General features: G+C 38.8%; 2 protein-coding genes across 4 annotated transcripts; one reads left to right on the forward strand and one right to left on the reverse strand.

Moving 5' to 3' along the window:
• The first annotated feature begins 656 nt into the window (after positions 1 to 656).
• On the forward strand, positions 657 to 5,772 carry si:ch211-122f10.4 (cathepsin A-like). Of its 2 annotated transcripts, XR_006403014.1 has the most exons (12): positions 657 to 966; positions 1,778 to 1,889; positions 1,964 to 2,101; positions 2,185 to 2,343; positions 2,482 to 2,573; positions 2,983 to 3,067; positions 3,151 to 3,303; positions 3,382 to 3,533; positions 4,373 to 4,535; positions 4,657 to 4,746; positions 4,861 to 5,097; positions 5,129 to 5,772. XR_006403014.1 is itself a non-coding variant. In XM_044348063.1 (11 exons), the coding sequence occupies exons 1-11, from the start codon at positions 794 to 796 to the stop codon at positions 4,942 to 4,944; spliced, it is 1,401 nt and encodes a 466-aa protein (XP_044203998.1). In that variant the 5' UTR covers positions 657 to 793; the 3' UTR covers positions 4,945 to 5,772. The 2 variants fall into 2 exon arrangements, 1 of the variants encoding a protein (XP_044203998.1); XM_044348063.1 differs by having other exon boundaries at positions 4,861 to 5,772.
• On the reverse strand, positions 5,067 to 15,728 carry slc38a7 (solute carrier family 38 member 7). 2 transcript variants are annotated; one of them, XM_044348088.1, is made up of 12 exons: positions 15,646 to 15,728; positions 13,364 to 13,833; positions 12,495 to 12,548; positions 11,521 to 11,665; positions 10,719 to 10,863; positions 10,518 to 10,616; positions 10,297 to 10,354; positions 10,074 to 10,188; positions 9,658 to 9,805; positions 9,331 to 9,530; positions 9,187 to 9,238; positions 5,067 to 8,145 (listed from the first exon to the last, which is right to left on the reverse strand). In XM_044348088.1, exons 2-12 carry the CDS (start codon positions 13,616 to 13,618, stop codon positions 8,043 to 8,045), a joined length of 1,374 nt encoding a protein of 457 aa, XP_044204023.1. In that variant the 5' UTR covers positions 13,619 to 13,833; positions 15,646 to 15,728; the 3' UTR covers positions 5,067 to 8,042. The 2 variants fall into 2 exon arrangements, with proteins under 2 accessions (XP_044204023.1, XP_044204013.1); XM_044348078.1 differs by lacking the exon at positions 15,646 to 15,728 and adding an exon at positions 14,399 to 14,473.
• Positions 15,729 to 15,922: the final 194 nt, after the last annotated feature.

Below are 15,922 nucleotides of genomic sequence, written 5' to 3' on the forward strand. Positions count from 1 at the left end.
TAAACCTCCATTATACTGGGAAATCAATAAGTACAATGCATATAATTGAAAAGAATATAATAATTCTACCTTTCTGTGTCATTTCCTGATTTTCCCCAGAGGTTTGTTCCAAAAAGTTGTACAGTTAAGTTCAAATAAAACCTGGAACCATTCTTTGTACATAAAGTCATCTTTCAGATTTTAGTCACTGAAAATTGACTACTTACTTTCCATCTTTACATGAATAATCTTGACACATAGCCCACATATCAGATGGTGAATGTAATTAGTCTCATGGGAAATTATATTTTTGTTATGTAAATGAGGAAACACAGGCTCTTAATTTACTTTTTTATTAATTAATTTAAACAAAAAGGTCTTAGAATAGGCCTATATGAATATAGAATATATTGTCACTGTTGTTTTGACTTTTGTTTAATTTAGTCATGGGTCAGCCTTAAAGAGCCCGTTTAGGATTATTTTTGTGTTGTTTTATTATTGACAGAGTGAGTATGTCCTCCTACTTGTTTTATTAATGTGTTTAATTTAAAAACATTTTATAATATATTCCTGACACACTGATGATAACTCGGTAAAGCTGCTCGCTGCTGCTAAACTATCAACACCTGCTTCATTGTTAAGGAATTTCAGGCGCCGTTGATCACATGACACACAGCAGCGGTCATATGATGTCCTGGTTCTTTTTAAAGGAAGTTACTGCAACAAGCGAGCCTCGCCTTTCTCTTCATCTGCGGAGTGGGGTCGTGTAGTTTGCTGGGGTTTTTTCTTTGCTCAGAATCAGCGAGGTTACGTGATGTTTAGCGGCGGTCTGCTGCTGGTGTGTTTGCTGGCTGTGTTTCCGCTCGGCTCGCGGGCTCAGTATGATCCTGATGAAGTGACTAACCTGCCAGGTATGTCGTTCAAACCCAACTACCGCCAGTGGTCGGGGTACCTGCAGGCGCGGCCGGGCAAGTTTCTACATTATTGGTAAGAAACTTTAACCGACTCGGTGTTTGGGAAGGGTCCATAATCCTCCAGGTTTTCTCAGTTTTACCTCAAGTAAAATGTTTGATAGGTCCACATTTTTTCAAGTGTCCTTAAAACAGGTGTCCATATGAACACTGAAAAAGGTTTTCCTCGCTGTAATCATTCCTCCTGTTCATACTGGCTATTCAAAGATTCCTTTAAAATGTCCTTTCAATGTAAGTGATGGAAGCCAAAATCCTCAGGTTGTCCACACAGTCATTTTGTGCAAAAATGCATTTAAAAGTGCATCTGAAGCTTATATGGGGCTTCAGCAGCCTGAGTTAGTCATATCAAGTGGACATCTACAGTATTTTTAGCATCAAATTCCCTCTTTGTGTTTCCACGGACAGTGTTTCCCTGTTGAGCTGCAGTGCAAGTATAGTAACAAAAAGAGGAACTTTGGCACTGATGTTGAAAGATAGAGTGATTATTATGACAGGAAAAACCTTTCTCAATGTTCATCTGGGCACCTGACTTGTTTCAAGACAGACTTCAAAAACTGACGCTGTCCTTTAAGCATGCATGAAACCATGACCGAAAGTGTTTTATTTGAAATTTCCCGTAAGAGGTTACTGTCCTTTTTTATTTATTTTTTAAACATTGCTATTTGTGAACATCTTTGTAATACCACAAGTTATTTTGAATAAGGCTGAAGTTCACTGTTTGACTTTTTAATGTGCTGTGCAGCAGGTTAAAAGACTTCTTGAGAGTGTGACTTTCCAACATAAGTGAAATGAAGTGAAAATAAATCCCTTGTCCTGATCTCCTGCAGGTTTGTGACCTCTCAGCGGGACCCAGTCAAAGACCCGCTGGTGCTCTGGCTGAATGGAGGCCCAGGCTGCAGCTCACTGGACGGATTCCTGTCAGAGAACGGACCCTTTCACGTAAGCATGCTTACTGTGTGCATAACTTCACCTGTGCACTGAATTAAAGTGACAATGTTGACTTTCCTTTTCAGGTAAATGATAATGGAGCTACACTGTATGAGAACAATTTCAGCTGGAACAAGATTGCCAATGTGCTGTATCTAGAATCTCCTGCAGGAGTTGGTTATTCCTACTCCGATGACAAAGATTATGCCACCGATGATGACCAGGTGAGTTTAGTGACTGACAACTGGCAAATGTTGTAAAGCTAAAAGAAAAACAACTTACAAACAGCATTTCCATTTCCTCTTAGGTTGCTGAGGATAATTACAGAGCCTTGCAGAGTTTCTTTGTCAAATTCCCAAACTTCACTCAGAATGAGTTCTTCATATTTGGGGAAAGTTATGGGGGAATTTACGCACCAACCCTCAGCCTGAACGTGGCAACAGGCCCCGCAAAAATCAACTTCAAGGTGAGATGTTGTTTTGCTCATCAGCTGCTCGCCGTCAGCATCTGTGTCATGATGGTGATGATCTTTAAACTTTTGCAGTACAGCAGACATACTTTTTTAACTACCAAAATTTATCCTGAATTATCTTTTTAATTTTAGGGCTTTGCAGTGGGAAATGGTATCAGCAGCTTCGCTCTCAATGACCAAAGTTTGATCTACTTCGGTTACTATCACGGCCTCTTTGGAGAAGAGTAAGTTTCACTTTGAGGATGAAGTTTGCTTTACACTGAAGGAACGCATTCATAAAGCGATGTCATCAGATGCCAGTTTGTTCCTTCAGTTCATTTAGCAGTGATTCACACAACAAATCAGTAACTTTCAAATCACGTCACATTAAACATATGATTTTAATTGACTTGTGTATGTAAAATGAAAGATCAACTGTAGTCTGAAAAGAAGCTACAGTACAGTTTGCTTCTCCTCCTAACTGACCAGTAAACATGTGGAGTATTTCAGTGTTGACTCATTTTCCTGCCTGAATGCTAAAAAGCCAATTTTTAAAAAGCAACTTTTGCATCAGTATACAGACATGCAAACACTAATGACAACAAGCCAAGACGTTAAATATGTACAGTAGTTGATGCTGTTCTTTATGTGCAGCTTATGGCATGATCTGAACACGAACTGCTGTGAGAAGGGGAAGTGTAATTTCTACGACCCCAGTTCAGAGGACTGCAAGATAGTGGTACGTGTTTCTTCATTTCAACAGCGTACCTACCGGATGATTGATTCAGAGTCTAATCAGCCCTCGCTCTTGTCACACTCCAGGTGCGTGAGGCCTTTAATATCGTGTATGAGAGCGGACTTAACGAGTATGCACTTTACTTGGATTGTGAGGGTCGCAGAAGTTCCTACAAAAGCTATGAGATGACCATGAATCATCTGTTTCAGAAGCACAGGAAACAGCCACACGCCTACAAGGTGAGAGTGCTGCTGGAACGTGCACCTGTGCTTCTTCTCGTTTGACTCAGTTTTGTTGATGATCTCTTTTAAATTAAGTTCTTAGGTCAAGTGCCTGCCTCGTCCTCTGTGATACTGGGTGAAGTCCCTCCCTGCATCAACAGTACAGCTCAGGCAAACTGGCTGAACAGAGGCGACGTGAGGAAAGCTTTACACATTCCAGATTTTCTGCCCGCATGGGACATCTGCAGGTATGTTACAGTAGCAGCAACTGTCACTGCAAACAAATCCACATCACTCTTCTTTTTTTGTATTATCAATACATTTTTTATTGTGTTAACTTCCAGATTAAAGGGGCACTCCAGCAATTTAGTATGGTACTTTTAATAATGAATGAGGGATTTAAAAAAAAAAAAAATAAATAAATAAATAAATAAATAAATAAATAATAATAATAATAAAGCAGCAGCAAGTAGAGATTCTGACTTTAGGCCCGTAGCTGCAATTACTGTTCTTTGTGACCATTTATAAAGTTTTTGTGGCTGCAAAACAATTTTAGACACCATGTACTAAAGATGGTAATTTGATCTGTTACTGACAGAATACAGTAGAGCTGCAATGATTAATCAATTAGCTGCCAACTCTTAAATAAATTAGAGGTCGTCATCTTTGGTTGTGGGAAACATTGATTTTCATTTTTCACCATTTTCTGACATTTTCTGGGTCAAACAGCTGATCGACTAATTGAGAATATAATCATTAGTTGCAGCCCTAGAATATAGCAAATTTATCATAGCAAAAATAAGTGAAAATGCTGCTTTTGTCCAGGGTTGTTTGATCACCTGCACCTTTGTTAATAGCATTGATTTAACCTCACTTCACAGATTTTCTTATAGAAGGAACAATCATGTAACCTTATTGATATTAGCTCTGTAATGGGTTTGAGAACAGATACTTTTTTTTTCTTTTTTTTTTTTTTTTTTTTTTTTTACGTCACTCCAATTCAAGACTAATTTGTACATCTGAGTCAGGAAGATGTCGATGACCACAATAACTCATATTAACAACCCATAACTTTTCCTGACTTTAGTGACATTGTTGGAGGGAATTACACCACCCTCTACCCAACAGTGAAGGAGGTTTATCTGAAGCTGCTCTCTCGGGGCCTTCGAGCACTCGTCTACAATGGAGACACCGACATGGCCTGCAACTTCCTGGGAGACCAATGGTTTGTGGAGGACCTCGGCCTGAAGGTAGAAACTTCAATTTCTCAATAATTTTTTTTTTTTTTTTAGGAAAAATGATAAAATATACAAGTCTTGTTTGTTATTACCCTAACTACAACTCTTAATTGTATTGAAATGTTGCTCTTAGTCAACTACCAAGTACCAGACCTGGATTCATGAGGACCAGATTGCTGGTTTCTACCAACAGTTTGGAAACATCACTTTCCTGACAGTCAAGGTAAGCAAGCACTAAGATTTCTGCAATAAAAGTGTGGTAGTCCAGTTTTGTTTTTTGTTTTTTTAGGTTGGTAATATGGTGCCATTATATGATGAAATACCCTTTCTGTCTCAGGGTGCGGGTCACATGGTTCCACAGTGGGCTCCTGGTCCAGCTTTCCACATGTTCCAGTCATTCATAACAAATGGCTCCTACTGAGCGACGATGGAGACTGCTCTCTGTGTTATACCTGCACTTATCACTTGTTTGGATGATACATTTTTCTCAGGGAAGATGAATTTGAAGGGAAAAGGACTGTTAGGGCACTTATTCTTGTATTGTTCCCACAGTACCTGTAATGCAGTGAGTTGCTTTTTTTTTTTTTTTTTTTTTTTTTTTTTTTTTTTTTTTTGGGACACATTATTTGTTGTGTTGTCTTTGTTCTCCATCACAATGGACTTGAAACAAAAACACCAACTTTGAGCTTTGATTGTGTTTACATCCATATTGGCTGAACAGTGTAGGAAGTGTCTCCTTTTTATACAGTCTTCCAATGTGACAAGACCACAAATAACTGGGCATATTAATAAATTTAAATAAAATACCCATATTTAATCAGTCAATTAGTCAAGACCAGGCCACTGTTTGGCATTTTTTTAAAAACTCCATTGTCCAAAAACTGGGAAATTAATATTATATAAAAGGGGCTAATAAGACGTCCTACATGTTCACCCAATATGGAAGTGAACACTGTCCTTAAAAGGTCAACACTTTGACCTCACTGTTAATTCCTTGTCAAGAATACAAACACAAAATGGAAAGTGTCCTTGTCCAAATACTTCAACTGCACTGTACATGATCACAAACTGTTTCCTGTGGCACCAACGTGAAGCTGAATCTTTGGTGTTTGCTGTTTTCATTTAACTTTTCAGTGAAAAGAAGTGATACAAGGTGATTGGACTGAACTTAATGATGATGCGTGTTCAAAACTGTAATCTTGCTTGCATTTGTCTTTTTATTAAATGTTTCATTGATCTGTCAGTGACACACGGATTGTGATTTATTCACGTCTTGATCGTAGTTGATTTTATTGAAATATCACAAGTAGTTCTGTTAATTTTCTTGTCATGAACCTTTATGTTTGCAAGTCACCATTCTGTGAAAGACAACACAGACACATCATTTATGACAGGAAAAATGTTTGACCTAAAAAAACAGAGTAAATGAGTGACAGATCATAAATGCAGCAAAAGCAGCTGACATTCAGTCATGTGACCCAGATGAACTGTCTGCAGCACCAAAAGGATAAAAGAAATCAAAAGCAAAATATTTGACACAAATGCTTCAACTCCAAACCAGAAGAACACTGTATTCCAGCGATGATTGCACGAAAGATCTGCAACATATCAATGAAATAAAACGCAGCAGCTGTAAAGTTTCTGTACTGGTCACATGGTGCAATGCTGCAGACTGTTTCTGTTTCACTCTGGTTTCTTTCCCTTCCGCCAAATATGTGAGAATATATTCACACCAATAGTGTTGCAAATAAACCACATTCCCTTTTGACCTTTTCTGTCCCTTACATTCACAAATGAAACACCAAATATTGTTTCACTCAAAAAACCTGGATAAACAGTACCAACAAAAGACTGTAAATTATTGACTCATTGACTCAATTATTGACACGCTGTCCTTAACATACCAAAGATAATCTGTGATACAGTAAAATAATTGTAAAACCAGGCATTGAGGCCACTCTAGTCTTGATTACCATGTCATCATAAACGTCCTCATTTTAAAAAAAAAAAAAAAAAAAAAAAAAATTAAACTGCACTCGGAGCTCAGTTGGAAAAGTAACTTCATAAAATGAAATTAATTTTAGAACTTGCAATCCAACTTAATGTGCTTCGATCATCTTTAGTGTTTAAAGTTTTGAATTACGTAGCATAAAAAAACTAAGGAAAGCTCACACTTTGGTTTCAGCCCAACAAGAACAAATAAATGATCATTTTTTTGAGCTTGAATCATAAAGCCTGCATTGTTGTGTACTGATTCAAGTAAATCAAACTCCCACTTAAGAGTTTAGTTGATTTCTCCCCACTGACCAAGACAAACTATTTGTTGTACACACTGTCAGTAATGGCAGAATGTACAATGTGCATTCTGAATGTCAATCATTTGCATACATTCACAAAGACACAACCATTTTCAAACCCACTCTGTGAGGAATCAGTTTGGGTTTTCATATTCTGTACAAGGCAGTGCTGCTGGACGCCCTGCAGGTCTGTGCAGTTATTTAGGAGGCACAACGCTGTAGGTGTCATCCAGACTGGCTGTTACGTTTTGGCACAGAGTAACTAGTCCTCTTTCTGAAGTCCTGCAGGTTTACATGAAACTAGTTTTGTCCTTTTGCAAAATTGTCTTAACAAGCATGAACTAACCTTAAAACTGATTATGAAAATCACCATTATAGTTCTTAAAACCACAACAAATGTATAAGAAAGTAACAAAATTTTTAAATAAATAAATCAAATGTCTTCATAAATCTATTTTAAAATGTAATTTTAGTATGTCTTATGTAATAGCTGAAGACCTGAAAGCCTTTGATTTTAGACTGATCTTGACTGGAAATGAACAAATCAAGCCCTGCAGTTAACACATCATTCATCAATCATGACGTGTCCTACTGTGTGCAAACCTATCACTTAATTCAATTTTCCACTGGAGAAAAGGCAAATTTCTTAATCTTTGGACAAATGATTAGTAGGGCAAACATGAAGTGTGTCACTGGATTAGACCCGGGAACCACCGTACATTTTCAATGATAAGAAACATTTACTTTGACATGCAAGTTAAAATACACAAATTGGTACAATTTCATTATTAAAATCAATTTGATTGTAAGACCTTTCTGTACAAAGTCCCTTAGCTCTTGTAAACAGGACAGGAATGTCTCACACATACAGGGTCAGCAGAAAAGCTCCCTGTGGAGTGGCTACACTGTCGAAAACTGCTTTCACTGCAAGTTAAAACAAACATAAAAAACATAGAAACATGCGATTTAAACTTCACAGAAATTAAAAAGGCAAAGTGTCTAGAGTCACTTGACATTCTGGGGTTTCTTCGACTGCTCCTTGACTGAGGAAAGCGCTCTGGAGCTTTAACTCAGTACGGAGTGGAGATGTGACATGCTGTAGAGGTCTTGATTATTTAAATGAGTGTCATGAGATGCTTCTCCATCGTCTCCACTAGTTCATAATAGCAGCACAGGACTAAACTCTGTCCACAACGACGAGGCTCCGAGAGAAATGATCCTTTTAGCTGACGACATCTTGATAGATGGAATTGGTCGTGGTGAGGCCAAAGATGAAAGCTCCGATTGTAACCATGACAACACCGAAGACCACCAATCCATGCCAGCTGTAAAGGAAGGGACCAACATTAAAGAAAATCCTTATCAAGGATAGAAGTTTACATAAATCTTCCATTAACATTTGGAATACTGACACTAAATGTCTCTAATGTGAGACGCTTCTTCCTGAGGATAGTGCAGGAAAAAAAAAAAAAAAAAAAATCACAGAATGTGTTTTCTTTTGGGTCTGCAAATAACATTTTTTCTTCATTTTTCACTATCAGTTAATCTGCCAAATATTTTCCCAATAATCACTGTCTATAAGATGTCTGAAAAAATACTGAAAAATGCTCACAGTTTTCCAGAACCCAAGTAGACATTTGAATATGTCTTGTTTTGTCCGACCAACAGTCCAAAACCCAATAATATTCAGTTTACATTGATAAAATACAGAGCAAAACAGCAAAGTTCTTATTGGAGAAGCTGGAAGCTGAGAATGATTGAAATTTTAGCTTAAGAAATTACTTCAACAATGGATCGAGTATCAAAATAGTTGCAGATTCATTTCCTGTAAGCAGACTAATCAATTAATCAACTAATCATTGAAACTGTAGTTAAGCTCATTGTTTTGGTTTCTAGCAAACAAGCTTTGATAAACCCGCTGTTCACTTCCTGCCCAGCAGCAAACAGACAAAGTAAACACACAAAGGCACCAAGTGGCTGCTGAACCCTGTTTAAGAGCTACAAGGAGACTGAATGTTTGACTTGCGTTCATCAGGTGGCCAGATACACAACTCCAAATGATTGTTACAGTTTCTCTGTGTCTGCTGAATGTCTAACAGACAACTGATTGATTACACATAAGCCATAACGTCATAAGCGGTAGCTTGTTTGGACATTTTTCTGCCCCCCAATGGCCAAAGTTTGATAATGTAGCTTTAAATGATCATTTATTCCTAGAGAGGAAAATTCATCCTCTGCATCTCTCCCCTCCTAGCTTCAATGCAGCACGGAAGGACCACCTCCAGTCACAGAAACATGCATGTTTTTTTGGGGTGGGAGGAAATCAAGCACCTACACAACATGAAAAAGTATAAGTAGCATCTCACCTGGCAGATCGGTTGTCTGTCTCTGACAGTTTGGCTTGCATCAAACATAAGCCTGTTGATTTTAAAAAGAGACACAGACGTTACCGTATGACATTAAAGTTGCACAGAAATCTGAGAGTGTGCACACAATGAGGTGGATCTCACCTGGAAAGACAAAAATAAAGCAGGCTGCCAATCCTCCAATCAGTGAGATGACCCGACCGATATCTGGGATGAAGAGAGCGAGGACAAGTGTGACAACAAACCACACCAGCGTCTGCAGGATCCTCCGCCTCTGCTCACGGCGTACACACACCTCCACCTGCTCGCCCTGGAAACGCAGCCACAGTCCCTCGATAACTGCCCTGCAAGGACGCACGATTACAGCGGAGTGCAGTGACGAAATGCTGCATTAACAGCATTGTGAAACAAAGAAATAAAAATATATCAAATAGGGAGACCAGAAGTGCGTTTATCTTCACTGTATCTTACCTGCCACAGAAATGTAAAATGGGGTATGAGGTGATCACACAGATGACGATGAAAGCTCTTGCGATGGCCACGGCGATATCATTGGGAGGGTATGACATCAGCACATCCTGGCTGACATTGGAGCCGAATGTCAGGAAGCCACAGACACCTGATCAATCACAGGACAAGGCAAGCAGGTAAGTATTGACAGCTTGTCGCGACCCACTTGTCTTGCAACACGCTCCACAAGTTGTCCTTTGCTATCAGCATGATTAGAATTGACATTTAAATACTAAGGAACCAATAAAGTAGACCACGGTTTTGCAGTTTGGGATAAAGTTTGAGAAAACCAAACATCTCTTTACAAGCCAGTTTCCTAAATTTATTCACACATCAGTTAAAGTATATGATGTAGCAGATACACATGCTGACAATACCTGTTCCTGTGTAAACGAAGAGGCAGATTATCATGCTAAAAGTGACGACGACTCCCCACGGTTTGATCTCCTTCCTGCTCATGCTGTTGAACACCGGAACACAGCTGACATGGCACTGCGGGTGAGAAAACAACATTTTTCCTTAATATTAAACTTAAGTTTACAATTTAAAAAAAAAGGTATTTTGTTTTATGATCTCAAATGATACCAAATGAAGAGGTACCTGGAAACCAAAGCATATGGTTGGCATTGCATTGAAAACTGCAGTCCAGGAAGCAGAACTGTAACAAACACAATGATTTAGCAACTCAGGCAAAGCATGAGAATGAGCATGCAGATGTTTCTGCTTGAATGAGTGGTGAACAACCTGAAATGCTGCAATACTTTGTAAAAAGTTTGTTTTTTTTAAAGCTGATAGTGTCGTGGAGTGTGTGCAGGGCTCACCTGGTGGGAATATAGCCTGGAGTCACCTCTTGATCGGGCCAGATGTACTTAACAATCACCACTATGGTAACATACCAGGTTCCCATCACACTCAGTGCGCTACAAAGACGGGGAAACAACTCAGACATGATTATCAAGCAAGGCACAAGTTAATAAAACTTTATTCATGTGTGTGATAATAAGCTGTTGGTAGATTTGTACCTGGCGTATTTCTGAAAGCTGATCTCTTTGGGGATGGAGAGAGGAAGAATAACCAGGACTGCAGTAACAACAATGGTGAATTTGCGGTCCATGTACCAGTAGCCACTGACCATGCCATCCGTTTCATGAGCCACTGCGGCTATCACTACAAAAACAACAACAACAACAAAAAAACAGAAATTACAGAAACCTTTGAGAGGGACAAGTAGACAGTGAAATATATGCAGGATAGAGTAGCACAGTGGGAATTAACTGCTGCACACATGGCAGAAATTTAGCAAAGTAGATAATTGATGTCACGGCCTCTCCATTCACTTCAAAAAGACTAAAAAGGAGGCGGAAGGTCGCAATCTATTCTCAGAAACAGACGGGAGTAGGATTTCTTCACTGTCAGCGTCTTGGAACGTGGAAATGGACAAGTGGGTCACATGAGGGACACATTTACTGCCCTAAAAAGCTGAGTGGTGTCATCCTGGATGCTCTTTGCCCTCATCAATGATGGCACAGCCTTTTTTTGCCCCCAAAAGGTTATCAACACTTTTACAAGACATCCTCCTTTGTTCAAACACACAAAACTAAATGTAATCCAAAAATGACAAAGTCCACGTAAATGTATGCGACAGATCATTAAGTGGCGACAGTTAAACAAAGTTCAGCTCTGAAAAACAGCATCTAGAACATTTAGCGGTTGCACAAAAAGAGCATAAACTATTTTTCGCCTTAAGTCCCTGCAAATCTGTTAAACAAGACAGAAACAGGGTGGCTGGTGTGTGAGTCATTAAATCAGCGTAAATATACTCACAGCGATCCAGCTGGTCTCCAATGACAATAAAGAAAGCGATGCAAGTGCCAAAGGTGTACACAGCGATAGCTACTTCACATATGACTCCGGTCACTTTCCCGCAAGTTGCTCGAACAACCTCCTGATAGGTGCTCTCGTTACAGACCTGAAGAAACCAAACAAAAAGATAAAAAGTGAACGCAGAGTCAGCGGTAAATGTACTGGAATAGTTACAAAAATCTCTGAAGATTGTGTGTCTGAGAAAACAATGAGTTTCTTCATCATGTCCAGCTGATGAGTGCAGGTTTGTCTCTTTTTTTGCAGATTTTGCACAGCAGAGTGGAATTTGTGTTAGATAGATAAAAGTGTGAGTATTGGTAGGTTGTGGACAACACATCACAGCTGTCGACGTGAAGAAGTACATCCTGGTCTATATAAATGACTCTACAGGTAAATACTGACTATAGACAGCCATCATCTTCAGTTTAAAGCATGGTTATAGAGGGTAATGGTTTCAGGCTGCAATACCAGCACATGATGAGCACACTTAGTCATATTCATCACATCAGCAATTCTCAGGGCATCACATGCTTTCAGACAAAGTTCTTCCTACAGCTGAAGTCCCATGAAAGAGTACTATTACTTTTTTATTTTTATTTTAATGCTGATGTTTCTGGATCAGTACATATTTCATCTTAACCAAATAATGGAAATGGTGTTTCAATGTGTAAGCATATGTTTGAGCCATTCAGGAAGTGAAAGTCTGTGCTTCAGTGCAACGTGTGGCATTTGATCAGGAATATAACCACAGAACCGAGACGTTATTACACAAGGCTGCTCCAAATATTTCATCACCAATGTAGGGAGAAAATTAAGTAACGGGAAAGTAGTCTGATTTAGAGGAACGCAGTAGATGATGAGGAGAATTAAAGAGAGACAAGTGGAAGAGTGCAAGATGGAAGTAAAGAGTATGACAGTATTGAAGTGACACCAACCTGAGAGCAGTAGCCCAGAATCACCAGTCCACTGATGATGAAGATCAGCATAAACTGAAACATAAAGAAACAGGAAGCATCACATTATGGTTCCCTATTGTATTATATTGTCTATAAGCAGTTTTGTGTTGTGGGTCACAAGACAACCGATAAATGCTTTCACACATAGTGCAGAGTGGTGAGTCTGCACTTCTGCTGAAGCCAGATTCAGTCTTATATTCTAATTTAGATCAATGAACAGTAATTTTAGTCAATAATCATGTCAAAGCACCATATTTTTTCCATTCAGATTCACTTAATGGCCCTGAAACACTTAAATCTATTTTCTCAATCAGCTTCTTACTAAAAGCAACAGAGTCCTACATGAACACAAAAACAAAAAAACAGTTTTAATTATTTCACATGAGAGATTTTTGTATTCGTGTTTTTGTCTTGGCTTTTGGTTTGAAGTGGGTGGGGTTCAGTTAGAAAAAGGTGATGCAACATTTAGACCAAAATCTAATAACAATTGTGGGTTGTTTGCTTATGTTGCCAGTATTGGTTATCTAATCTGATCAAACCACACTCACACACCACACATACAGTCCTTATGAAGACAATTAGCTGAGATTTTCTATGTATAACTCCTTATATAAGAATGTTTTAAACTTTTGATTGTTGCTTATTTAGTCATGACTATGTTATGTTATAGATACATTTTCAAAAACAAGTTTTCAGGGGCTTTAAAGCCAGGAATTGCTTGCTTTTCTCTGTTACAAATAAGAATAAATGTAATACTTTTGTACTTAAGCTGATGGTCAGCAATCTCTTCACCACACCTGCCTCCTGCAGTTATTTTCTGATACAGTGCTTCACTGGGATCTCCTCACCATTTGAAGCATCACTCCTGCCATCACTCCTCCTGCCATATTGAAGGCTGCTGGGAAATTGAGTAGACCTGCCCCCAATGCTGCGTTCACCACGATGAAGACAGCTCCCATAGATGACACGCCCCCGCTCCTCCTCCTGTCTGTCTCAATATGCTGGACAGAATCCACACTGGGGCTCTGTAAGAGCCACGCCCGCTCTCCCGAATCATTACTCCCCACTGCGCCCCAGTCCTCAACATCAGTGTTAATGGCCATGAGTCAACAGGCTGTAGCTCGGCTTGCAATGCCTTAAGTCTCAAACTCACTGAATCCAAGTTGAGGGAAAGCAGGTCAGAATGTGTGAGTGAAGGGACAAAGAATCACGGTACGTGTAAAATTTTATGTCCAGTGTCTTCCACAACAGTCAGGAGGCTGGCGATGTTTTTGAAACAATGAACGGTGTCAGTGAAATGATGGAGCCACTTGGTGATCTGTAAGGAAATATTGTTTTGCATTTAGGGATACTTGCAGTGGGGAAAAAAACAACAACAACTGAGCATCCACACTGTGTTATATCAACATACAGTATAAATTCATGTTAAGTCGTTATTTGGTTTAGCATTTGGATCATTGTAAGAGAATGTGAAGGAGTCGTTTTTGATAGAGCACAGATTCTAAAGAAATGTTGATTACAGAGCAAGTACATTATTTATATTGGTGAATAAACCGTAATTCTTAATCAACAATTAGGCTTAATAAATATGAAGTCAGTTTTTTCATGTTAAAGCACATTCTTTTGTACATTTTGTAATTCTTTTCTTTTTGGCTGACATGAAAACCCGCATGGTCTTTGTGAGCATATCAAAGACCACTACTGGTTCCTTAGAGCAAGATTTCGATGAGCCAGTTCCTGTACTGTTTCTATTTTACACAAAGACCTACATGCACAGCAGAAGTATGCTGACTACTGAAAAGGCAAATTGACAGCTGAATGAACAGTTTTGTGCAGGGCTCGGGAGTATATTTAACCATTTTCACTGTTTGAGAGGTGAATACCTTCACTCAAGTATCAACATGATCTGGTCAGACTCTTTACTGCAACCAAAAACTGTCAAACACTCATACAGCCTCAAAGTAATACTGATTTGTTTGACAGCATCTTAGAAATAAGAGGTTCATACATGTCTGACTTCATATTTGATCATTTCAAGCTTCTCTTGCGATGTTGTGTTAAAGGATAGGTTCACTTTTCAAGTGTGTCTTAACACAACAGTCAGGTGCCCATTTGAACACTAAAAGAGGTTTTCCTCGCTGTAATCATTCCTCCTGTTCATACTGGCTGTTAAAAGATTCCCTTCAATTGTGCTTTCAATGTATGTGTTGGCACCCAAAATCCACAGTGTGTCCACACAGTCATTTTGTGCAAAAGTGCATTTATAAGTTCTGAAGCTTGTATGAGGCTTCAGCAGTCTGAGTTAGTCATGTCAAGGGGATATCTGCCACATTTACTTTTTTGTATAATGACACAATAACATGGGAATAAGTAAAACATAAATAAATTTTAAATGCATTTTTGCACTGAAGGAGGTTTGTTTTTGTCCCCCATCACTTGCATTGTAAGTGCATTATGAAGGGATCTTCTAATGGTCAGTATGAACAGTAGAGATGATTATGGCAAGAAAAACCTATTCTTACTTATCCCTACATTTTTTTAAGTCTGACAGACTTGAAAAATTGTGAACCCGTCCAAAAGGCTCTTTAAAAACATCACAAATAACAGTGGCACAAATTTAACAAATTGGGACAAAAAAAGACTAAAATTTACACCAGTTTTAGCAGATACGGATAGTTAATCCCTTGGCTCTCTGTTAGCTGTTGACCAAAGTCTGTAGAAACTGTGGAAGACGAAGTGAAGATAACGTTACTGGAAACAGAGGAAGGAGGTGATGATGATGTGCAGCTGACCTCAATTTAATTTATATTCCACACAGAAAACCTTCAGCTGCCTACATGAAATAAAGGTTAAATTCTCCACCTTTTAATGTGAGTAGGTTACTGTTTTCGTTTTCATTAGCGTAACAATACAGACCTGTCAACAACAGTCATCCCTGTTGTTATTCAATCAGTGTCCTACAATAGCTAGCTAGCACACCTTATAGCGTTACCTAGCTGAACATAAAACATGACGAAGCTCATTATAAAGACCCCAAATTAAGACATCTCCACATCATTGATCTTGTCTGTAAATAAGAAGCTGTTCAGTCGTGTATGGAGGATGAAATGCAGATAATTGACCACAGTACCTTCAGGGTTTGCCTCCACCGCAGCGAATGACTCTGTAGACTGTGTTTTGGCAGCCTGATAGAAAGAGAGGCACGTGACACTTTGTCACGTGACTAGCATTATGGGTATTGTAGTACTTTGTATTTGTGCAACTCCTCCTGAGCTAAGATGTACTGTATATTGTAGGTACACGTTTAAAAATGTACGGATACAAAGTGTACTGTGAGGTTTTAGCATTTTACACTATTAGTTAAAGGGTAAGTCCACAATTTAAGACAACAATCAGGTGCCCAAATC

This window comes from Thunnus albacares, chromosome 1 (genome assembly GCF_914725855.1).
Source record: "Thunnus albacares chromosome 1, fThuAlb1.1, whole genome shotgun sequence".
NCBI classification, from domain to species: Eukaryota; Metazoa; Chordata; class Actinopteri; order Scombriformes; family Scombridae; genus Thunnus; species Thunnus albacares.

Bases quoted from the DNA above. Each gene is read 5' to 3' on its own strand.
- si:ch211-122f10.4 (XM_044348063.1), top strand. From the start codon at position 794: ATGTTTAGCGGCGGTCTGCTGCTGGTGTGTTTGCTGGCTGTGTTTCCG. The intron at 2,344-2,481 runs GTGAGATGTTGT...TTTTAATTTTAG, and splicing joins CCGCAAAAATCAACTTCAAG to GGCTTTGCAGTGGGAAATGG. The intron at 4,536-4,656 runs GTAGAAACTTCA...TGTTGCTCTTAG, and splicing joins TGGAGGACCTCGGCCTGAAG to TCAACTACCAAGTACCAGAC.
- slc38a7 (XM_044348088.1), bottom strand. From the start codon at position 13,618: ATGGCCATTAACACTGATGTTGAGGACTGGGGCGCAGTGGGGAGTAAT. The intron at 10,864-11,520 runs GTGAGTATATTT...TTGTTTTTGTAG, and splicing joins TGGAGACCAGCTGGATCGCT to TGATAGCCGCAGTGGCTCAT. The intron at 10,617-10,718 runs GTACAAATCTAC...CCGTCTTTGTAG, and splicing joins AGCTTTCAGAAATACGCCAG to CGCACTGAGTGTGATGGGAA.